Consider the following 27,918-nt stretch of genomic DNA (forward strand, 5'->3'; position numbering starts at 1 on the left):
GTGGCCCAAGGAAATTGATTTTCTTCGCACGGCGCGAATAGAATTTTATTCAAATGTGCTCAACTGGGCGAGAGTAATGGGCCTGGGAAAAGCGGAGGGAAAAGCTGGCGCGGCACGGCAGGATTGCCAGCCAATTGGCCGGATGCCCGGCGGAGGCGCAGACGCATGCGCAGTTGTCCTACGCCCTGGAAAAGCGCACGGCGGGGAGCTCGGCCTTCCAGGCTGAATACCGACAAAAACGACGAGCTCTGGCCTTTTCCACGGGGCTCACCATCGCCAGACAGAAGTTACCTTTGCTCCTGCCCGGACGACTGAACGCACGCTGCTGCTGTTTCGCCGTAGTCTCGCCGCCCGTCGCCTGGAAAAAATATAGAAAAAATAATAAGAACTTCCCGGAGCAGCAGAGGAGCTCCAGAGCTCTCGAAAATCGAAATCATATTTTTTGCGGACCAGGGAAACTATCTGTAATCTATATAGGGAAATCCAAGCGAGCGAGCGAAGCGGTCGAGCGGTTGCATCGGGTAGAGTGTCAGTGTTTTTGTGTGGCGTCGGTGTGAGCGTTTGGCGATCGATTACCGCGCGCTCCTTTACATAATCACGCGCGCGGTGCTTTGAGTGACCAGGAGTAGGACCCGGGAGCAGGAACCAGGAGCTGGACCAGGACCAAACCGAGCCCAACAGAGCGAACGTGGCGTCCAACGAGGCCAGCACCAGCGCCGCGGGCAGTGGCCCGGAGTCCGCCGCCCTGTTCTCGAAATTGCGTAGCTTCTCCATTGGCAGCGGGCCCAACTCGCCGCAGCGCGTCGTCTCCAATCTCCGCGGATTCCTCACCCATCGCCTCAGCAACATCACACCGAGCGACACAGGTGAGTTCCTCAGATCCCCACGCAGTACCAAGTGCCAAGTGAAGTGCTTGCATAACGTGGCGCCTCCCGTGAAGGCATATAATTAAAATTAAACAACATCTAGCCCGCAAACACTAGAGCACAGGGCCCCTGGCAAGTGGTTCGTCCTCGTCCTCAAAGGCCTCCCGCTCTCGTCAGCGTTGTCCTTTGGCCCACAAGCATGTCCCTATATATACCTCGTTTCTGTGCGAGAGTGCATATACAGGGGCACGGTGTTTCGGTTCGTGAGCTCGACACTTGCCACATTTCACAGGGTAGACACATTTTATTTATGGCCCCGAAAAAAGAAAACCAAACCAAACTCGTAGGTTCGTAGCTTTCTTTTCACTCAATGGGCCTCCTCGCTCGGACGAGGAACGGAATGGAATGGAACAGTTACCGTTTGACCGCCAGCCTACCGCCCGAGCTAAAAAGCCGAGCGCTTCTTATGTAATTCACAGGCAACCCAGGTGATTTTTTGGGTGAAAACTTTGGTAAAAGAGTTTATTTTTTGGTGAAAAACTGAGGGTACTTGCAAAAAAATACGTTTTATTATAATAGTTTTTAAGAATTCCGATTTCTCATTCATTTATACTTTTGAAAGTATGAATAAGCTTTTTTTTTAAGTGTTCAGAGGTGCACTCAATTTATTTTTTAAGGAAAATATTCAATATTCATAGCTTATATAACAGCAATGATAATACAAAAAACAAAATAAAATCAAATAAAATGCGTTATTTAGACTACTTGGGAAATAGTCATTCCTGTAGCCTATAAATTACATCTATCAATTTGTCGAAGTGAAATAAATAGAATACTCATTACCTCTTTTTCACTGTTATAGAACCTATAAAAACATAGGTTTGGGAAACCACAAAAATGTTAAATCTATCAATAAACCTCCTTATTCTACTTATAAAAGCCTTTTAATTTTAGCGTTTTATTTTTCTTCATGTTGACTTTCCACTTCGGACGATTACTTTAAAAAGTATTAAAATACTTGTAAATCTAAAGGAATTGCACAGGCAATGAATGGGCAGAATGCCAGTACTCATCGCCGTCTTAGGACTTTTCTGCGGCCATCAATTGACAATCAATTAGCCCAGAACCCCAAACAAATGCCTTTATTAGATTGCGTCGACTAATCAAATTTGTGTCTGTCGTCCCATTAAATCATTACAAGCCTCGCCTTGGCTGGGATGGAATGTGGCGATGGAGCTGGTCTAGTCGTGGTCTAGCTGGAGTTAATAAAGGCAAACTAGCAGGGCGAAAAGAAATGCCACCGTGACGAGGCCCAGCCACCTGCCAGAGGAAAGCAATTTCCTCTGGTGCTGCGGCTGCTGCATAATGAAGGCAATAAATATAAATTTCACACACAAACACAAACAAGAGGAGGCCGTCGTCATTAGATTGTTTGCCTTGTAGACGCGTTTGTAACGCTGATGTGTTCATAGCGGTTTCGTGTCAAAACAAAGGGGGGCGCAGCATCACCGTCCCACCCCTATTCAAACCAGCGAGGAACGCGGAACTACAGACCCACGCCCCCCCTCCTATAGCCTTTATACTTTTTAGACCCGTCTACCACAGCCCGGGGGTTGGAAGGGCCAGAAACAAAGGCTGGCAGGAAGGTAGCTCGTAATAAGCTAAACGAGAAACAAGTAACGCATTTGTCTTGATGCTGTCTGATAAGAAACGCACCCGGACATCTCGAGGGTTGCCCACATTGAGCCATCAGGATCGAAATCAGAGGGGGAAATGCGACAGGGGACTGGGGAAAGGAGAGACGAAAAGGGAAACCAGGGATCCAGTTCTGGACCAGAATCCACACCCAAGTAGCGACATCAAAAGTCGTAAACCGGTCGCTGATGGTGTTGTTGATTGCTCCGCATTTGGCAAGCTACAAATGGCTACATTTCAGGCCCTGGGTTGGATGCTGCAAATTAGCAATTTGCTAGGACGACAGGCTATCGTAGCTATTAATCAAAACTGCACAGGAAGAAAAAATGAGCAAGTGTTACAGCTGATAATTTGTGAAAGTCAGAGAGATCGTAACAAGCCGGTTCCAATTTGAACTTTCCAGAAAAATCAAAATTTATATGTCTTAAAATTCGATTTTTATGCAACTATAATAAAACTCAAATACAACCATTGTACAAAATACTCGAAAGTGAAAGACGGGAAGCCAGTATGACTTCCCAAGAGTTGCAAAAGACACATGAAAATATAAAAACCTTTAAATGGCTTCCGTATCAGTGTAATAATCGTATAAAAAGCTTGGTTTCGATAAATCTTTTAAGAAGCTAAAGCAAATTCGGCCAGGCTCAATGCCTGTTATCTTAGGGATTTTATATTTCAAAATTGGCTTAGTATAAATTCTAAAGTACTCCACAATTCTAAAGTTTGTCTCATAAAAAGTGTGTGGTTTCGATTAAATACTGGTAATTATGGTCTGAATTCGGAAAAATAATAAAGATCCCAATCAATTTATGGCTTTTGATCAAATATTTTGACTTCAAAAAGATACAATTACTATTGTTTTCTGTGCACAAGACCACACGAGACATGAACTGCCGAATGAGAGGCATAAAGGTAAATTACTTTTCCTCCCAAATAAGGCAAGTCCGAGTAATTTATGTGCAAATCAATTTGTAATCCAACGCTCACAGTTGACCGAAAAGGGATGTTCTATGGAAACTGCACATGTGTGCGAAAGCAGGGACATTAGACACGCACACCCACTCAAGGAAGAGTAAGAGGAGACCATTTGGGGCCCCACCCGCCCCCAGGGGCCACGCCCATTTAATGTTTTGATTTATAGGCGGCCCGCACTAAAGGGACTGCTCATACGCCCCGTGGTACCATCCAGCATTCAGTGCCACCGAAATGGCGCCTCGGCTCGCTCTTTTATTTCCATTTCGGGCAGCAGTTTCCAACTGGAGGACGGATCCTCGGGCTAAGTGGCTGCCGGGTCCACTGGGAGTTGATAAAAGCACATCAGCTAAACAACAATAAGAGCAATAAAAACAAGAGCCACCAGCAAAGAGGGTTGCGAACACGTTGGCCTGGAAAAGGAAAAGGGATCCTTTGACATTTTCCCGAGCCCAAAACTTTGGCAATTAAAAAAGAGGTGACTCCGACGACTAGCTAAGCTGGCTAAAACTAAAAGCAGGTAAAATCGATTCGGCCCAAGACAGCGGGCAAGACAATTAAACTTGAAACAGAAATGTCACCTGGCAGTCGGAAGGGGGTTAAGGTAACGCTGGCAACGGTAGCAAGTTGGCCAAGTTAATCGATCAAGAGGTGGCCAAGGTGGGGCTCATTAGCCGCCACAGTTCATTAGAGGCAATTGCTGGCGAATATGCTGTTTGCCTCGGCGAGCACGTCGAATTACAGACTGGGTTTCGAACCACACGCTGTTGAACTGCTGACCCCTTGCACCCCCAGAAGCGAAACTTCAACCCTTCTTGCCACTTGAACAAAGCAGCTTACAACACTTGCGGGGAGTTTTACAAGCCCCTGTTTACTTCTCTGCGGGGTGGTATCTGGATCTATATTGTGGCACCGAAAACACTTGTGAGGATTTTCCGCTGCCTTTGTCAAGTGCCTGCGTGCGAAATGCGGCTTACCATAAATATTATGATATATTTTATTTGCTGTTTATTTAACACTGCACCCGAACCCCTTCCCGAAAATGGGCAGAAAGAAAGAAATATATTCGGGATTATTAATTTTAATGGTATTGCTGCGTTGCCATGGCAATGGCGAAGCGCCAAAGCTCACGGTTTTGTTGCCATCTCATTGCAAATGCAAACAGCCCCCAACGATATTGTATTTTTTATAAGGTTGTCTTACCCTTCAGGGGAGGCAGAGCGAAATTGTATTTTACGCTGATTACCTCGTCAGACAGACGCAGGCACACCCAGATGTCCACGCCCCCGTCGATCTGGGGCTCGGGCTAAAAAAGCGAATGTAATTTCATTCCCCTTTCTCGAAGCAAAGCAAACATCCTTTGCTGTTTTTGAGAAACGACAGGAGCAGCCTGCGGATGTTCCCAGGGTTACGGCGGGTGGCAAAAGTCGGCGATCATCCTGCCCTCCTGGAGCAGGGGCTTCGGCTTTAAGCCTCCTCACCTTCAACTGCTGCCCCAGAGTCCCAACTCATCTCGTCCTTTGTTGTCTGACAGAAGATTAAATTTTGTTTTTGCCTAGCTGACTTGGCCATCAGGCATCTTAAAGCCTCGTGAATATTTCAGGCCAGGCCAGGCCGCACCTGGAAGCCCCACAGGTAGCGCATTATTGATGAGACACAAAGAAGAAACTACATTACTGCTTCCTCTGGCCGAACCCAAGGAAAACACATGGGCTGTCATAATTTACTGCGGTGGAAGCTGCATAAAATATGAACGCTCGGTCTGCTAATTGAGCCAGTCGGAAGTCGCCACTCGACCCCAAAAAAAATGAAAAGAAACCCCCCGCAGGAGGCTTAACAAAGGCCAGGCCAAACGAAACCGAAACTCAAAGAGAAAGCACAACCAAAACCAAACCGAATTTTGTATAAATGTTTATGCATGGCCTGGGAAATCCGTCAGCTGTCCACGGAGCTTTGCCAGACAGGGAGGAAAAATCAATAAAATTATAAAAGCGTAAATACAAATTGCTAGCTCATTTATGAGCATATATGCACACGGCATAAGTAGGTGTGTCCTGCCATTCCCTGGGGTATCTAAATAGGCAAAGTCAGTCAAGTAGATAAAACTTCTTTGAAAACATGCTCAAATATTTATATAATTGCCGGAAAGAGTTTGATCTCCCGTCACTGGCAGGAGAATGTGTTTTGCTCAACTTGGTTAAGTTGTCTACGGTTGATTAAGTTTTCCAACTGTCAATTTCACGCTCTCACAAACTATTAGCAACACTTCAACTACAGTCTTTATTATTCCAGATTATTCCAGATTCAAGAATGAGTTTTCCTTGTACTTAAAACGAACAATAAAATTTAATACATCGGAAAACCAAGAAGTTATCTAAGTGTTATCTACGCTAGAAACAAGATTTAAAAACCAATTGTTACAAGTAAAATTTAACATTAATATAATTTTATATATTATTATAATTATTATATTATTTATAATATATACATTTAATTATTCATCTTAAAAACATATCTTAAATTCATCTTTAGATAAACACTTAAGAGTTCGTTGGATTTTATTTGATGACTTTGATTCAAATATTTCTTCTTATTTAATGTTATTTTGTAGAATTTGTTGAGAAATGATGTAGAATATGCAAGTTTAACATATACTTTCATAACATTTAAGAACCAATACTAAACTTTAACACTTTAAGCGTACTTTCCCATGTTTTGTTACAATACTTCCTTAAATATTCGTCAGATACATTGAATGGTCCGTCTAGTGGGGACCTTGTTATAATCAACATGTAGGCACACGTTTCTGCACTTGACTTGAGCAGCTGCAGGCGGGCGACCCAGGAGCAACCCCTGGTGCTGATAAAGGCCCACGAACCACCACCCCCAGGGTCAAGTGCGGCCACCCACCTGACCCCCCGGCCCTGGTTTTCCTCCGGTTTTTGTTGCCAGGGGAAAGTACTCATGCATGGCGAAAACTCAAAAATTAAAGTCGCTGGAAAAATAAAAGCAAGCCCCACTCAGTCGCAAAGCATAATTGACTCATGGGCAGCCCGGGGGCTGTTCTGTGCGTCATATACATACATACACAAACCTATACCAGAGTGGGATGGTGATCAGGACGGAGCCCAAGGTTGTCGGGGCGGTTTGGGGCAGATACACGGACGTGGTCATGAAAATTTAATGATAAAACGAAATGTTTTTGTTACGTCTCGCATACGCCAAAGCCTCATAAGGGGCGGCTCTGAATTCGGTTGGATGGGGATGGTGTGGTAGCGAACAGTGGGGCGGGGGTCATATTTATACCCTGCACACGTCGCATTTTCATGTTTACTCAAATGGGGGTGGCTGGTGGCAGAGCGCTACAAGGTAGATAAATGTTGAAATTAGATCAGCATTGATAGCTGGCGCAGCAGTGGTGTTGGCCAGAGAATGTTTTCAGCACTACGAACATCGAATAACAAGCGCTGAAAAATACCAAAAAAATATATGAAATACCTTAGAAGGCTTATAATAATTCCATTTAAAATCTCAAACCATTTTTGAACATAAAAAGTGTCCCCAAGCCTTTAGAGGTTTATTTACAAATTTTCAAATATTAGGGAGAGAAACCAAGGAAAAACCTAGCTATATATTGATAGAATTTAATATATTTTAAAATGTAAGCCTTAAAAGTACCAAGTCCGTTTTTATCCAAAACTAACTTCCATTTCACCTAAGCACTTTAACTTTCTTTATTCAGTTTCAAGTCCTTTTACATTGCGTGCAAGTTAAGTGGGACCTTTTTGCGTAGGAAAAGCAATAATTATACTTACTGCTTCGATGAGTGCAGCCGTGTGGCTCTAAGGACACTTTGCTTCGCCTCACTGCCCTTACAGGGGGAACGACCCCACAACAGACCCTCGCCTTCCGCTCGAAACCCACAAATCCAATTAAAATAATTGCTACACCCTTATAATCACCGTGGACCCACAAATACTCAATGACATACTTGTAGAATGTACACGTACTTTTTGGTATTTGTTTTATGATTGAAATGTGTGTCCCTCGAAGAGGAAGAGCTAAAAAGAAAAAGAGATATCCTTAAACCTATGTTATCGAAACAATGCCAATGCCACGAACTAATCCTAATACAATACAATATTTCTGTTCACCAGCAGGCAGCCTTTTGCAACACAGAAACAACATTTCAATCATAAAATAAACCCAACTAATCCTAGTTAAGTGTGAGAGAGAGGGAGAGAATGAGCAAGAAAGATAATAAACAATAATAAAATAAAAAAATAAAAATATAGTTGCACAAGCAACAATCAAGCATCAAAACCAAAGAAAAGACTAACGAAATCTTGTTTCTGTGTCGTTAAAGGTTGTTCACTGGCATGCACACACCTCCAACTACAACAACAACCACACCAAAACATGTAAAACCACACAGCAACAACATCAAAGGCAACAACACCACAGTTAACCACAAGCAACGATAAACCACCTCGAAAGGAGCAAGGAAAGCGGAAACGGAAGCGGCCATATTTGTATTTCCGGCAGTAAAAACATGGCAGCCCCTCAGAACGGCGCTTGAAAAGCTTTAAAGCAACAGAGAAGAGTACAAAACAAAAGAAAGAGAAAGAAAAACTGGTCCAGAACTTTGTACACCTCAGCGATTATCAAGTTAATCAACCGAAATGGCCTCATTCCAAATACCTGTTATCAACCTCGAGTTGCGCGAGGTCAAGGACATCGTGTGGGAGAAGATCCAGGAGCCGGTGAACCAGCGCCGCCTCATTCTGGTCATAGTATCGATAGCACTGCTGCTGGACAACATGCTCTACATGGTGATCGTGCCCATCATACCCGACTATCTGAGAGAGATTGGCAGCTTCGACGACGGGCCCACGCCGCCTCCCTTGAGGGACAACATTACAGGAAAGATCATACCCGTGCATCATGATCACCATGGTCAGGACTCGGCCACGGGCATCCTGTTTGCCTCCAAGGCCATTGTCCAGCTGATGGTGAATCCCTTCTCGGGCGGCCTCATCGATAAGATCGGCTACGACTTACCCATGATGATCGGCCTGACCATCATGTTCTTCTCCACGGCCGTCTTCGCCTGCGGCAGCAGCTACAGCGTCCTGTTCTTCGCCAGATCTCTCCAGGGAGCTGGTTCCGCCTTCGCTGACACCGCTGGATTGGCCATGATTGCGGATCGGTTCACGGAGGAGAACGAACGGTCCCAAGCTTTGGGCATTGCGCTGGCCTTCATCAGCTTTGGCTGCCTGGTGGCTCCACCATTTGGCGGTGCCCTCTACCAGTTCGCCGGCAAGGAGGTGCCGTTCCTCATCCTGGCACTGGTCTGCCTGCTAGATGGCCTGATGCTGCTCTTGGTCATGAAACCCGTCAAGGAGGCGATCAAGCAGAGCAAGGAGGTGCAGGACCAGGTGATACCCATCTGGCGCCTGCTCATGGATCCCTACATTGCCGTCTGTGCTGGGGCCCTGACCATGTCCAATGTGGCGCTCGCCTTCCTGGAGCCCACCATCTCGCTGTGGATGGAGGACAACATGACCACGGACAACTGGAAGATCGGCATGGTGTGGCTGCCCGCCTTCTTTCCGCACGTGCTGGGCGTGGTCATCACGGTGAAGATGGCCCGCAAGTATCCGCAGCACCAGTGGCTAATGGCCGCCGGAGGACTGGCCCTGGAGGGCTTCTCCTGCTTCATCATACCCTTCTGCAGCGGCTACAAGATGCTCATGCTGCCCATCTGTGTGATCTGCTTTGGCATCGCCCTAATCGACACGGCTCTGCTGCCCACGCTGGGCTATCTGGTGGATGTGCGTTACGTCTCCGTTTACGGCAGTATCTATGCCATAGCGGATATATCCTACTCGATTGCCTATGCCGTGGGACCCATTATAGCAGGAGGAGTAGTGGAAGCCATTGGATTCACGGCCCTCAACTTCTTGATAGCCTTCTCGAACCTGGCCTATGTGCCCGTGCTGCGAAAGTTGCGCAATATCTACGACTTTAAGCCCTTCGAGAACGAGGCCAACATCCTCATGCAGGACCCGCCCAACAAGGAGTACCAGACCTACGTGATGCACGACCAGAAGCCCGTGGAGGGCGGTGTCAAGAATCACCTGGAGTACGGCCAGCAGTACCAGCAGGAGCAGGAGACCAATCTGGATGACCAGCAGTACGAGTACCAGCAGCAGCAGGGATACCAGCAGGCCGGTGGCTATCAGCAGGATCAGGGCTACCAGCCGGGCTATCAGGAGCAGGGCGGCAGCTACGCCCCCCAGGGACAGCCCCGCGTGGCCAATCCCTTCCAGCAGCAGCAGCAGCAACAACAACACCAGCAGGCCCAGAGCAGAGGTCCTGCCGGTCCGGCGAATCCCTTTAGGCAAGGATTTTAAACTGTTGCCCAAGCCCATTGGCACAACCGAAAACCTAGTTTTAAACCGTGTTCTTTTCGTTTTCTGCTGAACCCGCTCTAAACTCGACACAAAACACATATACATATATTTAGCATAGACATATAGGCAAGTGGTACGTACACTATAACGAGCATTACATGCAGATAGTTAATACAGCAGCTAGTTAATGCACCGCACCAAGTTTTGTATCATACACGAATGTTGAAGCAACTTAGGTCAGTGATGGGATGGGCAGGACTTGGGTTACCTGGGGGATTACAGGAAATAAATAAAATGTTACTTGCGGTCAGAAATTAGATCTACTAAACCAAACTCATGATTACATTTTTCAAAAAGTCTTCAAAAATTCTGACATCAGCAGAAGGAATCAAGGAAAAATAGCCATATATCAAGATTTGTAAAGCTTTTTTAGTACATATCAGGTCAAAAAATCAGAAAAATCCAGCAAAAAACAATATAAGTTCCGGAAATAAGGATTACTCAGACAAATGCAAAATTATTCCTCCCAAGAAAACCCAAGTCCTACCACCGCCTACAAAGATCCCATCGCTTGAACCACGCATATATGCGTCAGCATATAGCAGCTATATAGAGCGGTCCGATCGGACCGCCTATGCCCTATACTCAGTACTCATGCAGCCGTTTTCGTGTCTATCAGTCAGTGAAGCTAGAGAAACCAAAGCCTAGGCATAGTTAGTCGGTAAGGGGAGGACCTCCTTTGGACTCCCGCCCTATCAAATATACACACACGCAAATATGTATCAGATATTATATACACGCATATATATCTATATACAAGCTAGCTGTAAGCGGCTCAGCTGGCCAGCGGACCATTTTCGCCCGAGTGTCGCCGTCCCACAGGCAATGGCATCCATATCGCAGACATATCACAAGTTGCACAAATCGAAACCCTCCCCCGCCCGCTGAACCAGAGGAACTCTTTCGGGTGTCATTGTGGCGGACTCGGGATGGGAATGGATTCCCGGCCAGCCTGGCTATATGATTTCCGGTTAGAACACATTTTAGTTTCAACGTTTCTTAACATAAGACACAACCAAGGTAACGATACATATCAGAGTCTCGATGGCTCGCCTGTTAAAATTACCAAAAGTGATATTACTTATTGCTACTAGTCTATACATATATCGGTAATCATATCATATCGGTAACATACACACCTACTTTTAGGCCGTACATGAAGTGTACATACATAGGCTATAAAACCAATGGAAACGGAAATCGATTGAGATTCAAATTCAAGTTTCATATTTACCTACCAATCAATTATTATTTGCTTGTTGACTCTATGAGCACACGGGCCGCTCCGATCAGGGGCTGCCGCCATAGTAGATCTTCGATAGCATAGCATAAATGTGTGTACCTTGTCTATAAGATAAAGATAAACCTAAAGAAAAGAATATGAATATATTGATTAACGATTACTGTATGCATACAATACAGTATTTTTGATTCGTTTCGACTGCACCACTTTTTAGGGCAGTTTATTGCCCCTATATTATACACCTTTTAGCCGGAGCTTAGGATCCACTATATGAATAAGTAAATGTATCTTTTATATACAGTTCAGCATGCGTATATTGGATGTCAGAATGATTATGTACATTTTTCGAATGTGTTTAGTCGGCAATTACAGTTGATTGGAAGTATATTAGAGACTCTCTATATCCGTGAACATATCAGTAAAACGGCCATTTCGAAACTGCTGTCAGTGCGGACCCAGAATAAATATTATGAGTATCTTATGAATTACGAAAGCAATTGGTTATACGCTATATACACTATACATTTACAGAAATGCACTGATTTTGATGAAGTTACAAATTGCGTTCATAGGGTCTAAAAAAACACTCGGTTCAGTATGGTTTTTTATTAAATTTGTTTAATAGATAAAATATAAAAATGTTGTCTGTTTTTATGGTTATATTTGCGTTATATTTCTCTCTGTTCGTTGATATTTTAAATTTTTTGGTTATTTTCCTAGACTTACAAACACTTACATACACTTAAAGTATATACATAGCTCTACAAATTTACAAACTGTAGAAATACTCTTAACTATAATATGAATTAAACTCATGAAAAAATCTCCCATCAAAAGTATCAATTAAATCGAAGGACAGGTAGTGGTGAAGAATAAAGTGTTAAAGCAAACTACATATTTATATATGAAAAGCAGAGAACAAGAAACCAGAACAATTAATATAGTCAATAACGTACATATATATACTATGTAACATATTATATATAGATTGTTTATTTAAGTAGGTAACAATAGAATTTTAATTACAATTAACCAAGCATAAATATAATGAACCCCGAGAAAGCAATATTTCTTTAAGTTTCCTTTGAAACAATAATCTAAAAACCAGCCCAAAAGTCATCTAAAGTTTGGTATTACTATCAAAATTCCCTTCTGGTATTCCCCAACATAAACACTTTCCTAAAATATTTTAAGTCTTGACATTACTTTTAAGGCTGGATGTAGATAGATGTCAAAAGTAATACAAGACAATTTCAGGCATTCAAGAATTCAATAGATTGGAACTGTTTTAACCAACGTTTGGTAGAGCGCAACATGTATATGAATCTTCCAGTTTTGGTTTACAAAAAATATATAAATATACAGCTAAGTAATAGCCATCACATAAGTAGTCAAGGACGGGTCCCAGAAGGTCAATAGACAGTAGCCCGAAGGATGTGGAAGCAGTGCCGGCAATGTGTAATAACTTACTAACAAATAAGAGCAAATGGAACGCATAAACTAAGTGTGTTACGAGCATATAAATATAAACATAACACTATAAGAAACGATGTATGATAAAATATATAAATATACGTTTATAAAAGGAATTATAAAATACGATAGCAGTTAATTGAATGGTTATACTCTGCGTATTACAAGTGTTGAATGTTCAATAGCATTATATGAATTATGAATTATACGCAATAACTGTGCGCTATGGATAATTAATGAACAAATTAATTTTTAATATCGAATATTTACTAAATGATATAGGGATTTTACCTTGGCAACAAAACCAGTAGCACAGACAGAATAATTTCGTATTTTTTCATATGAGAAATGGCTCTCCGACAGTTTCTATGTGTTGTGCGTGTGAAGAACGTTTTAGAAAATTTAATTGTATACCCTAGACAAAATAAAATGAGCTCGTAAGCGAAGCCCACAAAGTTAATGCCACCACAGTTCAGTTTCGTATTGTATATAAGGCATATTGTTAGTTTCGAATGTCTTTTTTGGTAACTTGACCCTCAAAGGTCAGGGTCGGAGCGTTTCAAGTACATACTAATATAGTACTGAGCTAAATTATTACGGAGGTCTTTGCAATTTGTTTCGGCTAATGTTATAGACGTTTGTGTTACATATTTAACAATAATTATTACGATAAACAGTGGAAATTATTATAACAGATAAGTAAGCAAATGCAAACGCAAACGCAAAACCAGAGGCGATACCAAAATTTTACCAACTATCCAATCCCAGTTCTGTAACGTTGCTGTTCAATTTCCAAGTCTATCCATCTATATTCTAAACGTAATTATGTTTGTATTTGAATATCACACCGTTCTTCAACTATCCCCAAGAGAAAAACTAAGCAAACTAAGTGCTATGCATATCAAAACGAGACGAATCGATGTTCGATGACTTAACAACATAGCTAGAGCATATTTTCAAGGCAAGCCAAAAACCCTCTCTATAATCAAATGTAAACAGTAGTGAACTCAAGCAGGAACTGCCTTAAGAACAAACATCCTTGAAGTTTGCTTCGGTGTGTGCGAATTCTCCAGAAAATTCAATTTCAAAGCTCAATTCAAGCAAAATTAAGAGCTAAAACAAATAGAACTTGCGCTGACATTGACATTTTCTGGAATTATTCAAGGGTGAAATGCAAATAGAAAACTCGCATGAATCTATAAGCGTATTTGGATGGCATCAAGAGAGAACTCAAAGTGGCAGTCGCCTGCTTCTGGCTATGGAAAATGTTATGAATAATGAATTGAGCAAGCAGAAAATATAACCGAACGTACATTAAAGCATACAGATATTGGCATGAGCTATAGAGGAAAGATAATGCATTATTACAGAGCAACACGCCCACACACCCCATACACCCGATACACACACACACCCAACAGAGACAAACAACACAAGACAAACATGTACTATTGAAATATAATTGTTAACCATGGAAAACGAGTCTTTTAATGGAAACTGGCAGCTCATCCGATCTATTAACGATTAATGCAATTAATTAGCTAATGTGGCGACACAGGACTGGCAGTCCGATAAAAATCGAGCCACACTGTGTGTACACCTGGTCCTGGTTTTCGGGGAAAACGGAACGCAAACTTTCGCATCCATCTCCCAGTTCTGGGGGTTAATATATGGTATACCCACATATTTCCCAAACCCAAAGCCAAACGAACTTGGTTGTGGCACTTCGAGGGGGAATTGTGTGCGTGCCCTGGGGCCAGAAATTTGTGTGGAAAATGATTTTATGTTTGCAATTTCCATTAGCAACTTTGGCCCAAGTCACGAACAGCCAACCGGAGACTGGGCAAAAAGTTTCCTTCTTTTGGCTTGGCTTTTTTGGGGTGGATGATGCCCCGGGCTGAGAAACAGATTCAACCACAACCGAAAGGTGGACCGATTCTAGGTCGTGTGCCTGTCGGCGGAACATCCACTCTGGCTGGACTCTTAGCCGCAAACCGCAGGCAAGTCAGCAGAATCCCAATCCCAATCTCCGCCACAATACGCAAGCAATTTACGCTTTCCGCTTGTCTCAATCCGAACAATTACTGGAATTTTCAATGCCTCAATGCGGCAGTTAATTTGAGTTTGGCGCACAAAAGTATGCTAGGCATTTGCGGCGGAAAAGAAAATAAAGACGAGCCCGGTCCGGGTTCCACAAAAGCGCAACGTAGTCGCAGTCGCCGTGAAACAACGGCGCTAAGACCGTAAAGGATTTACGGCTCAATTGCGATGTGCGTGCGACGTCGATGGGATCCTCATCCGCATCCGCGTCCCCATCCCATCTGCAGAAACATCCACATCCACCCTTGAAGGGAATAAAGCCCTTTACGAGCAGCCAAACCGAACAAAAGGAGGAAAACTCATTCACTCGGCCATTCATCGCTTGTTCCGACATCCGACAATGTTATGACCCCCGGCAGCTTCCGACACTGAAAAATATACGACAGCATTGGAGGTCATTAAAGTCATTAAGGGACATGGGATTTATAAATAATAATAATTTAAAGATGGATTCTACTTTTATATAGCCCCCTTTAAATAAAAAATCGAGTGTGTTATATGTTTAAAAGGAAATTTGAATAGGATTTTTATATCTTTAATATGTTAAAATTATATTTTTTATCCCATCAAAAGATAGAATGGCAAATACTTCTAGTTAAAATATTTGAATTATACTTTAAAAAAATTTATTTTGATCTATCATGTTATTGATCATGTTAGGGAAGAAATAAAGTCTTTAGAATATTACAGGCTTGAGTTTAAATATCTAGAAATACTTACAAATTATAAATGCTTTTTTTATTCATCTCAAATCAATTACTCGAGTTTAAGATTGTATTTTCTCGGGAGCTAAATATTTGGGAGCAGTGGTTTTATTTGAATAAAATACTATAATTAAAAGTAAATATACATTTATCGCGGTGTACCTTCCACCACCGAATGCTGGTACCAGTCCGTGGCTGCGGTTTGGGGTCCTGGTTCCGGCTTGTTCGGCGGGTGTTTTATGTAGTCGCAACGTGTCGCGCCCTGCCATTACCCGCCTCCTTGGGGTGCGGATTTGTTTTGCCTTTTTAAATTCTTCTCCTTCATTTGCTCCGCTCGCCGGCATCTGCTATTTGGACTGGTCCTAATGAGCTACGGTCGTGGGGTTGACTGTTGCTAAATTGGAATCATGCCGGCAGAAACATTATTTTTCATTGGGATTACATTTTTATCGCATTGTCTGACAGGCGGCAGCAGTTGCCTGTCACTGCGGCCCGTGGTCCTTGGTCCTTTTCGAAAAGGGGACCCCGGAATGCCATGAATTCGAGCGTGATTTTTGCAGCTTAATAATGAGCCCTCGGTTTACTGACGCGTTTTATTGGCCGGCGTTTAAAGTAGGGGCGTGTTGGCAGTAAGCCCAAGATTCCCCGCCGTTAATGTGTGAAATGTCCTCGGCCGAGCCCTCGTACCATCCCCATTATCCCATCTATATTCAGCCATTATAATCACGAGGCATCGATTCCTTACCCCAAAAGTTATGACTTGGCCCAAATCGAATCATGAGTTGGCAAAAAAGCCGACATATACGAGCAAATTGAAGCAGACAGCTGAGGGAAGGAGGGGCATTACTTTGGGGGTGTAATTCCCCTGATCCGGAACCGGAAGTGCGCCACGTCTGCCTTTGAAATGGTGCATGAATATCTGATTAGCCGGCTGTCGGCCTAATCAGAAATCCTGGCCATCAATCAATCAATTGGAAAAGTGTCTCTTCGAATCCATATAACTGAAGGTGACGCAGTCAGATACATTTTACCCTATTACTTACTAAAGTATAATAGAACGGTTTCTAATTTCTGTTTGTAACAAAAACATATTAATTCCTATATTTTTATGATTTATAAAGCTTTTCCTATTTATTTTAAAAGTGCTTACTATAAATGTTTTTTTTTATTTAAGTATATCCTAGAAATTTATGATGTTTACTTTGCTTCACCCAGACCTTCCCAACCCCAAAGTCAATTCATATTCATTTGGAAGGCTCATTTTGTGTTTTCCTACGCCCGGACAGCAGAAAACTTGGTAATTGGAATTTATATTTATACATCAAAAGGAAAAGTAACAGGCAATAAGTTTGCCTCAACTTTTTGTAAATTGATATTTGCTCTATAGAGCGAGCGAGTTGCCCCAAAACATTAGCCATCTTTTGAGCGATGAGCCACCCCAAAGGCGGGTGGCCCAAACCAAAGCTTTAATTACTTAATTTGAATTTCTCAACGGCGCTTCCTAATACAATTTATTGCAATTTGCTGATGGGTATGATGGGTCGCTACGGACAGGTTACAGTTTGTGGTTGCCGCTGTTCCATGGCAAGGACAACAATAGAACGGACGCTCAAATTGCTGCCACGTGACTCCATTGTGTGATTACCTCCGCCAGCTAGTTACTCCAGAACCCATCCATGGGGGCATCTTTAGCGAGATAATGAAAAAAGGATAATAAATTGCATTAAATTTGACATCGTTGTGGGGAGACGCGTGCCACTACCCCTGCCCAGGGAAAAAAGGGAACACAACCAGGGAAGGCCTTTTCTACTCGCTTTCCTTTCATCCCGTTTGCCATAGAACAATTTTATTAATAACATTATGATTGTCCTTCCTGCGGAGGGGGATGGTGTCGATTTAGCTGGAAATCGAGCAGGTTCTCAATTGTGAGTGCTGGTGCTTCAAAGCGCTCAAAGCTTTGACCCCCAAGTGCCTGCTATATCAACTGGCGTTCCCTTCAAGTAGCCAATAATTTAGGTAAGAGTCTTTTTACCTTTGTGGAGGGCTTGGTTATTATTAAATGATGGGTTCCAAATTGGCTTCTATTTCTTTTTTCTGCGTTGGAACATAAAGCAGAAAAGAAGGTAACGAAATGGTCATTGGGAACCCTTGAAATTCTTAGATCCGTAGAATATCAATTATCATGTGAAATAATAATATAGTATACATACATAATATTATTACAACATTTTAAACTTCAGTAAGCCATAGGTGCTTTAGTTTTTAATTTTTTTTAATCAGTCAGACATTTTTTCTTTTTGTTTTAAACTGTAAATGAAAAACAAAAGTGGAAAACACTCCAAACCTAGTACTCCTCCTTTTACTATTATTTGTTCATCGCTGATAAATAAAGATTGTAGATTGCAAAGTTGTCCTAAATGCTTGACAATACCATTTCACAGGACCGGAGACCCCCTCCTGTCCATGTGAACTAAGGCCGGAAATTCGAGCTGCTCGGGCGCAATGGAAACCGGAAGTGCTCATACAGTTGAATTACGGCAATGACAGCTAAAGTTTTTATGTGAGCCCGTAAGACGGACAGCCGAGAGGAAATGAGCCGCCTTTAAGCCCGAGAGTTTTCAGTTTCCTCTGGCCAATTTTATTGCATTCCGCTGGCGGAAGCCTGGCCAAGACAATAAATGGCAAACTTGCACGAAATTTGTCCCAAACCTTGTATGTGAGTTGATGCGATAAATGGTAGTGGGTCAACGCGGGGCGAAGCAACCCAAGTAATGCAATCTGAACTACAGATAGGGGAAATCAAATCAAGGGTTGTCCTCGACAGCCAAAAATATCCATCAAATAACTCGGAATTCTCGGTGACGCATGGGCTATACGTCTTGTTTCCTCTAGCTTGGCTGTCTGTCAATCGATAAGGCCACAATGTTTCGGATACCCCAGCTCTTGAACCCGGTGACAGTGATTAACTAGTTTCGTGGCGGCAGTCTGACGATTGCAGCAAATTACTCAACAACTTAATTCGGTGTTCAACAAGTGGTTAATCAGCGATCGTCGCTTGTTCTCTTTGTTCTTTCAGGATGGAAAGACTCGATTCTGTCGATTCCGAAGAAATGGCTATCCACGGCCGAGTCCGTAGACGAGTTTGGATTCCCTGACGTGAGTAGAAATTGATTAAACCATTTCCAATTTCCCCGCCACCCATTTTTCCAGCAAATATTTGCCCAAGGGCTGAGCTCGACTGTTACTTGAATAATTCGTAGACAAACAGAGGCACACAGGCATACAGACAGACTAATCCTGTTTGTTATAATTACAAATGCAAATAACGACGGCTTTTGTATGGCAACAGGAGCCACGAGCTCTGAGCTCCGGGCTCCTGGCAACCAGCCTGCAAACAAACCGGAAAAACCAACCTTTTCCAGAAAAACCCACTCCTCATCGAATCTTTCACCCCTCGAACTCACCTGCAAAAAAGCACAGCAGCCTGGCAACCACCCCCGAAAAGCAGAGTTAGACATCAAAATTGTAAACTGAAAGGGGATCCACCGAAAAAGACAAGTGACAGGAGACTGGCTGCGGGTTTGACAGAAGTTTCAGTCGTTTTGAAAGCGGAGAACAGAGAAAAATCCGGAAGTCAACAACATGCTGACACTTTTAACGTTTCGACTGTGGATTGCTAAGTGGAAATCTGTGTTTTCTTCAGCAGGTGAATAGCTATTCAAGCTCTAGGTTACTCTAAATATGAATTTGCAATCCGAATTTCTGCGTCCATAATGAGCTGCCTTGACCATTCAGAGAATCGATTTGGACTGCAGACATCGCAATCCAACTGGGGAATTCCTAGGGCAAAACTCTCAATTAAAGTTTCCGGTGGAGGGTGGAAAAGCGATTCGGAAAAAATGTCAAGGAGCCGGAGTACAATGTCAGATTCAAGCTATGCCATTTCTTTTTCCCTTTCTTTTTTCCTGATTTGAAATTCGGTTCCCCAGGGCATAAACTTTTTGTATTGCCGGTGGCAGGGAGAGGAAACTTTCCATTCGACGCTCGATATTGCCATGCATACAAATGAGGAAAATGGAGAAAAATGGGTAAAAATGGCAAGGCGGGCAATGCCAAGTGTCTAAGATGAGTGGAAGTGAAATAAAATGAAATTTGCAGCACCAGTCGGTTTGCTAACCCCATCGAGAACCCTTTTTGCAGACTCTACCCAAGGTGCCCGTGCCGCCGCTGGACGAAACGATGGCCGACTACATCCGCGCCCTGGAGCCGATCACCACGCCGACGCAGCTGGAGCGGACCAAGGAGCTGATCAGGCAGTTCTCCTCGCCCCAGGGACTGGGCCCTCGGCTGCATCAGTACCTGCTGGACAAGCGCGAGGCGGAGGACAACTGGGTGAGTACAACGAAGGGTGTAAATATAATTATTTTGTAATTCTTACTTCAGTTTATCTTATTTTTTAACAACCCCTTATTATTTCATAATTTTGATAATCTTTACTGGTGTTAATACTGGGTTGAAATTTAATTATTTAAATTTATTACTTGATGAATTCCCACGAAGGCCTTCTGCAAACAAAACATTATATAAATAATAAAATAATAAATAAAAAAATAATAAATAAAATAAAATAGTAAGAACAAATACCTGCGTATTGAAATCTAATTTTTGTTTTAAATACATAAACAAATATTCATAAAAATTATAGATATTTACACCAAAGTAGAAAATGGTAATACTATCTAATAGATTTGTATCAGTTATATACTATGTTAGTCATGTTTACTTGAAACTAAATAAATGGTGGTAGTGGGCTTATTTTTCATGCAAAAATTAAGTTTTAAAATCATACAACTTATTATTATTAGTCAATTTGTCATTTGAGATTAAATATTATTTTGAAATAATAATAAAACCCAAAATGGATAAATTTAAAGGCAAAATTACTAAAATTGTCTATGAAAAGAAGGAATTTTTCACGTTTTTTACCAGTGTAGGTAAATCACCAATATATATAATGATATCATTAAAAATCTCCCCTATTTGTTGTTCAACAAAGCAAAAATAAATATATTCATTTTAGCAATAAACATCTTCTTTTTGAAAGGATACAATCAAATTTTCGTGTATTTTAAGTTTTTTTTGGGCTGTTTAAAAATCTAAAAAGTTCTATTCCATCATATGTGGTGCTCGCGCACTTTATTCAGCCGAAAATGCAGGGATTTGGAAGGGATCGTCTGGAGTTACTTGCCGACGTTGGCCGAGGGCGCCGTGGGGGGGGAGTCGTTGATGACCGGGGCCGTGGGAGCGGGGGTGACGGGGGTGGGGACATTGCTCTCGCCGGGGGAGGGGGGCTGGGGCACGGACTGGGTGGTGCCCGAGGGGGTGATGATGTCGTCGTTGTTGCTGGTGGTGGTGGTGGCCGGAGCATCGGTGGGTGGCGTGGGCGCCGACTGGGTGGTGGTCTCGCCAGGTGCCTCGGTGGTGGTGGTGCTGCTGGTCGGGGCAGCGGTGGTAGTGGACTGGGCGGTGGTAGTGGGCTGGGCGGTCGTCGAGGGTGCATCAGTGGGGGTGGCGGAGATGGGCACACAGGTGACGTTGACCTTCAGGCTGCTGCACTCGGCGCTGGGGAAGTAGCTGGCGCAGGGCAGGCAATTCTGCATCGCCATGTTGAAGTAGGATCCGGCGGCGCAGTTCTGCACGGTGTAGGAGTTCTTGGAATTGCACTGGTAGTAGGTGGCTAGGTTCTCGTAGTTCGGCAGCTTAATGACATCTGTGCAGACGACGGGATCGATCTTCTCCTCGTACGTCTTCAGATTTATGCAATCGCCATTCACGGCCACCAAGGCGGCGAGCACACAGATCACTTTGGGATTGGCGTGGAATGAGATGGTTGGGTGTGTTATTAATGGGCTATATCCTGGTGTGCCTTGGGTGCGTCTGCTTACCGGATTTCATCATGTTGCTGGGGATATTTCCTTTTTCGCTCACTTCGGGGAAGAATAATGAAGAATGGCTGCGTCTGGCTGCTTACTCGGCTCACCGATCACTGATGCATTCCAGCCAGCCCCAAAGCCTTTTATGCCACAACAGCCCATGTTAGACACGTTTAATCAGCCCGCTGCTAGATTAATTCGTGTTTGTCGGCCGGGTGCGAAATTGAAATCAGCAACGCCAACCTACCACGCCTAATTGCGCCTTAGACTCGTCAAGCCCGAAGTTGCGTTCGGTAATCTCGGCCAGATAAGGTCGGGGCGGAAACTGTTCCGAACCTGACGGCCAAGTGACTCCGAGTGGTAGGAAACGCTCATTCCGAGTGTCATGTCAATTAGCATCGCGGCCAGATGATCTTGGTGGGCGGAGATCCCAGGCCCACCTGCTAATGACTTCATGATATTTTCCAGCGAACTCAAGTTCTCAGCACTTTATCTCTGTCATGCAGATAGCACTCGTCGCTACTCCACGTCCGTAACATCTTCGTTTTCGTTGTGGGGAACCACTGAGTTCGCCAGAAACGCTCAACTGTCATGGTGATTCCTGAGAACATATACCCTAGGAAACTTCAGGATTTAAACTAGATGTGTTAATTAAAATAAACATGCTCACACTATATGAACATCAGCATTTTAGTATATTTTAAAAATTGTGAGCTCCTGTTAAAATTACCTTTTAAAGTAATCAGCAAACCTATTTTATTAACCTAACGTAAAATATACTTCCAAGTTTTAATTCTGCATCAAAAATAATTTTTAAAAAAATCCATTTTAAGTCTTATTCCTCAGCCTATAATGTATCACAATTTTCTATATTCATAATCAACAAAAAATGAAAAGACACCTTATTAAAGATCTAAGGACCTAACGATTTTAAATGAAATAGAAAAGAGAGTAAGAATGCTTAGACTTAATTTTAATAATAGCCTTCTTTAAAACCAAATCTTTAATAGCACCATTAAAATTTTCTTGACCTTCTACTACCTGTCACCCCGAGTCTAGAGATTTTAAGTTAAGCTAAAAATCAAGACAGATAATGTCAAATTATTGTCCAATCGTGAAAGGAGTACCTCATGTCTAAGTTCTGACAGTCAGTTCCTATCTGTGCTTCACTTTTTCCTTTTAATTTTACATTATCGAAACTGGGTGTCAAAGCGGCATATCAAAATATTCCGTGAAAAACAAGAAATCGCAATCAATTACCCATTTTCGACTCCCCACCGCGATAAGGAAGTTCTGGAAACAACAGCGGCCATTCCCCGAACCCATTTCCATCCCCATTCCCGTTGAGACACATGAACGAAAGTCATTGCCAGCTAGATATTTATTTACTTTAGGTTGCTATTTAGAGTAGTGAATGAAATTCCGCTTGCTGAAAAATGGACATTGAACTGGCGATTCTGGTCGGGATTGGATTGGCTTTAGGCGGAGGCTGGCTTCTTCTGGGCCTTGCTGGGTGGCGTTGGCTTCTTGGCGGCCTTGGCGGGAGTGGGAGCAGCTGGCTTCTTCGGGGAAGCAGTGGGCTTCTTGGCCATGGCGGCCTTGGATGGCACGGTGGGCTTCTTGGCGGGCACAGGGACCGAGGGCTTCTTCGACTTTTGGGGCACTGGCGCTACGGCGACGGTGGGTGGGGTTGGTGGCTCAGGAGCAGGGGTGGGTGGAATGGGGTGGGCCTCAACCTCCTCCTCGTGGTGCTCATGGTGGTCTTCCTGGTGCTCCTGGTGTTCGTGGTGCTCGTGGTGCTCCGGGGTCTCGTGCTCCTGCTGAGAGTGTTCGGAGATCACTGGTGGCGAATCCTCGAGAGCCATCACGGTAATGGGAGCAGCGGTTGGCAGGGCATCCATGGGCGGGGCCGGGATGTAGTGGGAGGGGGACATGCACTGCTGCAGGACGAAGGTGAAGACCTCGCCGGCGGGACAGTGGACCGTCAGCTGGCTTCCGTTGACGGTCTGGCACACATAGTACTCCGAGTTGCTGTAGTAGCTGGGCCAGCGGATGCTGATCTCACTGCGGGCGCACTGCAGCTTGTAGTCCATGCGTGCCTGGCTCAAAGCCAGCAGGCTCAGAAGGGTCAAAGCGAATACTGCCAGGATCAAAATAAATTATTATTAAATGGAAACAAATCCCTGAGGCCCTAATAGATCCTACTTTTCATCTCGGGGCTGTGTCCGGTTTGGTTATCCGCTATTGTTCAGGGGAACTGTGGTACTGCTCTCCCAACGGTCCAATTGCCATTATTTATACCACCTGCCATCTTGCTATCGGCGATCAGTAATCAGACATCTGAAATCAGCACTCGGCTATCAGCGATCTCCGCATGATGCTTTCAGATAGGCCGCTCCCAAAAAAAGCTGTTCCGAAATTCCCACCTAATTGAATTTGTGTCGAACACCAAAGGGAAATAGCGTACATTAACGCGTTTTTTATGTTACGACCTTGTCCTGAAATATTAGTAACAAATACTTTGAATTACGACTATTATTTGATATATTTAGGGAACTATTTTGTTTTATTAGGTTCCGTTCTCTCCTTCGTAAGTTAATATAAACTATAAAAAATATATATAAAATATACTTAGATGATCTTTTTAGATGATCTTTTTCGTAATATCAATTGTGTAGTTTTTTTAAGATTACTTTTCTTGTTTGTTTTTTAAGCTTAACAAAGAGTTCGAAAATGTTTAGTTTAAATCCTTCTTTTAGTTTAACATGTGTTTATGAAAACGAACCTAATATTTAAACGTCTTTAACAGAAGGGAAGATTGTCCATAAACTTTAACTAAAATGATCGGAATTATTTTTCGGCAGGCTTATTACTATTGGCTTAACGAGATGTACATGAACATTCGCATCCCCTTGCCGATCAACTCGAATCCGGGCATGGTGTTCCCGCCACGTCGCTTCAAGACGGTTCACGACGTGGCCCACTTCGCCGCCCGGTTGCTAGACGGGATCCTGAGTCACCGCGAGATGCTGGACAGTGGGGAGCTGCCGCTGGAGCGGGCTGCATCCAGGGAGAAGAATCAGCCGCTGTGCATGGCGCAGTACTATCGACTCCTTGGCTCCTGCCGTCGACCAGGTGTTGAGCAGGACTCGCAGTTCCTGCCGTCGCGGGAGCGCCAGAACGACGAGGATCGTCATGTGGTGGTCATCTGCCGCAACCAGATGTACTGCGTTGTCCTGCAGGCCAGCGATCGTGGCAAGTTGACCGAGAGCGAGATCGCCTCCCAGATCCTCTACGTCCTTAGCGATGCTCCTTGTCTGCCGGCCAAACCCGCTCCGGTGGGTCTGCTCACCGCCGAACCGAGGGCGAGATGGGCACGTGACCGGGAAATGCTGCAGCAGGACGAGCGGAATCAACGCAATCTGGAGCTCATTGAGACCGCTCAGGTGGTGCTCTGTCTGGACGAGCCGCTGGCGGGGAACTTCAATGCCCGTGGCTTCACCGGCGCCACGCCCACTGTCCACAGGGCTGGGGATCGGGACGAGACGAACATGGCCCACGAGATGATCCACGGCGGAGGCAGCGAGTACAACTCCGGAAATCGCTGGTTCGACAAGACCATGCAGGTTGTTATGTTTTATTTATTTTTTAGAAATTGTATACCAAGTTACACCCCTTTCTCCAGCTCATTATTTGCACCGACGGAACTTGGGGCCTGTGCTATGAGCACTCCTGCTCCGAGGGCATTGCTGTGGTGCAGCTGCTGGAGAAGATCTACAAGAACATCGAGGAGCACCCGGACGAGGACAATGGTTTGCCGCAGCATCACTTGCCGCCACCAGAGCGCCTCGAGTGGCATGTGAATCAGCCACTCCAACTGCGCTTCGGCCAGGCTTCCCAGAGCGTGGACAAATGCATCGATGACCTGGACTTCTATGTCTACCGCTACCAGAGCTACGGGAAAACCTTCATTAAGTCGTGTCAGGTCAGTCCGGACGTCTACATTCAGCTGGCCCTGCAACTGGCCCACTACAAGCTCTACGGACACCTGGTGGCCACCTACGAGAGTGCATCTACGCGGAGATTTTTGCATGTGAGCTTAAGAATTTTTGTATTAAACAATGACACTAAGGAAGTTAAAAATATCTCAGAACCAACATATAGATTAACAAAATATTATCAACACTGTATTAAAATCATGTTTATATTACACTTCGTTAGTATGACCAGCTTTACTCCCTGTAATCCCTTCCAGGGTCGCGTGGACTGCATCAGAGCCGCCAGCACGGAGGCCTTGGAGTGGGCCAAGGCCATGTGCCAGGGCGAGGGCGCCAACGTGGCCCTGGAGAGCGATCGCGAGGACGAGGAGGAATCACGCAAGGTCAAGTTTAGTATTTACAGTGTGGGTATTCCAGAGTATACCCACCCGCTCGGGATGAGTTGCTCATCTTTGTTCCCACCCACAGAAGGATCACCTGCGTGAGCTGTTCCGCTGTGCCGTCGCCCGCCAGACGGAGGTGATGGTGAAGAATATCCTGGGCAATGGCATCGACATCCCGCTGCTGGGACTCCGAGAGGCCAGCATAGAGGTCACCGGCGAGATGCACGAGCTCTTCAAGGACGAGTCCTACAACATCTCGCAGTGCTTCTTGCTCTCCACCAGTCAGGTAGTAATGGGCCATCAGAAGCTCGTCCCCGCTAAAAAAGCACAGCACCACCCAGCACTCTTGCACACCTGCACCACCTAATCAAATCTTGCACCCCAGCACCACCACTGAGCACCACTAGCCAGCTGCACGAGAAGGTATCAGCTAGAATGAAGGTCCAATTCGGTTAAAAGAAATGATGATTTATGATATGATAGGGGAGATTTAAGGATCGTTATAATACCCTCTTTGACATCATCTCATAGGTGGCCTGTTCCACGGACAGCTTCATGGGATACGGACCGGTGACGCCTCGGGGATACGGCTGCTCCTACAATCCCCAGCCGGAGCAGATCGTCTTCTGCGTGTCGGCCTTCTACTCCTGCGAGGACACGAGTGCCTCGCGCTACGCCAAGTCGCTCCAGGATTCGTTGGACATAATGAGAGACCTCCTACAGAATTAGAGCTCCCGAACGGGGGCTCCAACCAAAACATATCAGTAAATGTACCTTAGCAGGTTAGCGAACGAAACTAAGTAAGTGTAACTAGCGACCGCCCGGGCGTTTCATTTGTGACCAAGCACCACCAAGCGAGCCACCCAACGAGGGGTGGGGATCCGAGGATCCGAGAAGGATAACGAAATCGAAAACTAATGTCAATCACTATCATGTTGAGACAGACAAAACAGAAATCAGAGAAACTATATATGCAACCCATTCGCTTTACATATCCGTTTACCTAAGTATCCTCGTAGTTGGAATTAGAGCAACTCTAGTCAATTAAATGTTTTAGAGCCATTTTACGCGCAAAGTGTTAGTGCTGTTATCTAAGTGTTTATTGTGCAACATTAAATATGAGTGTTAGTCATACTAATTCACACGCCAACTCATTTAGCAGAGCTTACGAACCCCTTGTTTAGCCCCACTGTCCCCAAGTTATGGCGTGCAGCCCACGAGTATGCAATACTTTTCGTTACGAGAGTTGTGTTTCAAATACGGTTCTATAGACTCTATAGGTGTTACAAAGATACTAGCTAAAACATATACTAAAAGTACTCTCTACGCTTGTTACTGCAGTTTCGTTGTTGTTCGTTTCAGAATGTATCAAACAAAATTACATAGTGTCCGTTGAGATATGTATTCCACATATATTCGTGTTTAGAGAGCAAATGGTATACCGTAACTAAAGGCTTTTTGGATGAATATATATATGTACAACCCATGAAAATATAAAGTAGAGGAATATTAGAGAATACGCGTATAGACTTGAGACGTAACAATGCATATCAATAAATTTATATACACCCCAGGGAAGGCAAGAAGATGAGTAGATCGATAGATGATTGAGGGAGATTGCAGCTATATATATAACCTACATGTGTTTGTTCAAGCCGTTTGTGAAAACGTATGTTTCGATGGCGATTCCAAGCCATCAATGTTCTACAAAATATATACATAAATATTATACGTATGTTATTTACAAGAGAAATTATATGAGAAACGTTAAAGGACAACCAGATACATATATCAAAATAGTTGCTGTGTTCATTGTTGCTATATATGTATGATTATCTTCTAACCTGTTAACCGAACTATCGCTACGAACTATCCAACTATCTATCCTGTATTCGATCTATCTATTATTATTGCGTTACCCTACTGTTTGTCGTTAAGTTTGACTTGTTTCCATATGGCTAAGAGCCGCAATTGATGTATGCAAAAATAATCACGAACCGAATAAAATGAAGTAAATGCATTACAAATCAAGTCCATTATTCCTGACCTACAATCGATCCGCCCGTGAATGAAAA

At 43.9% G+C, this 27,918-nt stretch overlaps 4 protein-coding genes across 4 annotated transcripts; 2 read left to right on the plus strand and 2 right to left on the minus strand.

Annotated features, from left to right (window-relative positions):
• Positions 1-619: 619 nt before the first annotated feature.
• On the plus strand, positions 620-27,870 carry LOC108030955 (choline O-acetyltransferase; the record flags this gene model as incomplete). The annotated part of the gene is made up of 8 exons (XM_017104155.3): positions 620-866; positions 18,606-18,685; positions 19,730-19,921; positions 24,327-25,088; positions 25,148-25,555; positions 25,718-25,864; positions 25,929-26,129; positions 26,375-27,870. Coding segments are annotated over 8 exons (2,235 nt in total), but the record flags the coding sequence as incomplete, so codon positions are not given.
• Positions 740-14,204, plus strand: LOC108031388 (vesicular acetylcholine transporter). Its single transcript, XM_017104752.3, has 2 exons — positions 740-866; positions 7,900-14,204. Exon 2 carries the CDS (start codon positions 8,216-8,218, stop codon positions 9,947-9,949), a length of 1,734 nt encoding a protein of 577 aa, XP_016960241.1. The 5' UTR covers positions 740-866; positions 7,900-8,215; the 3' UTR covers positions 9,950-14,204.
• LOC108031390 (peritrophin-55) lies at positions 20,621-21,589 on the minus strand. Its single transcript, XM_017104754.3, has 2 exons — positions 21,475-21,589; positions 20,621-21,392 (listed from the first exon to the last, which is right to left on the minus strand). Exons 1-2 carry the CDS (start codon positions 21,485-21,487, stop codon positions 20,770-20,772), a joined length of 636 nt encoding a protein of 211 aa, XP_016960243.1. The 5' UTR covers positions 21,488-21,589; the 3' UTR covers positions 20,621-20,769.
• Positions 22,829-23,724, minus strand: LOC108031389 (uncharacterized). The gene is made up of 2 exons (XM_017104753.3): positions 23,668-23,724; positions 22,829-23,602 (listed from the first exon to the last, which is right to left on the minus strand). The coding sequence occupies exons 1-2, from the start codon at positions 23,672-23,674 to the stop codon at positions 22,941-22,943; spliced, it is 669 nt and encodes a 222-aa protein (XP_016960242.1). The 5' UTR covers positions 23,675-23,724; the 3' UTR covers positions 22,829-22,940.
• Positions 27,871-27,918: the final 48 nt, after the last annotated feature.

Source organism: Drosophila biarmipes, chromosome 3R (genome assembly GCF_025231255.1).
Source record: "Drosophila biarmipes strain raj3 chromosome 3R, RU_DBia_V1.1, whole genome shotgun sequence".
Lineage (NCBI taxonomy): Eukaryota > Metazoa > Arthropoda > Insecta > Diptera > Drosophilidae > Drosophila > Drosophila biarmipes.

Excerpts from the sequence above, each read along its gene's own strand:
- LOC108031388 (XM_017104752.3), top strand. The coding sequence starts at position 8,216 with ATGGCCTCATTCCAAATACCTGTTATCAACCTCGAGTTGCGCGAGGTC.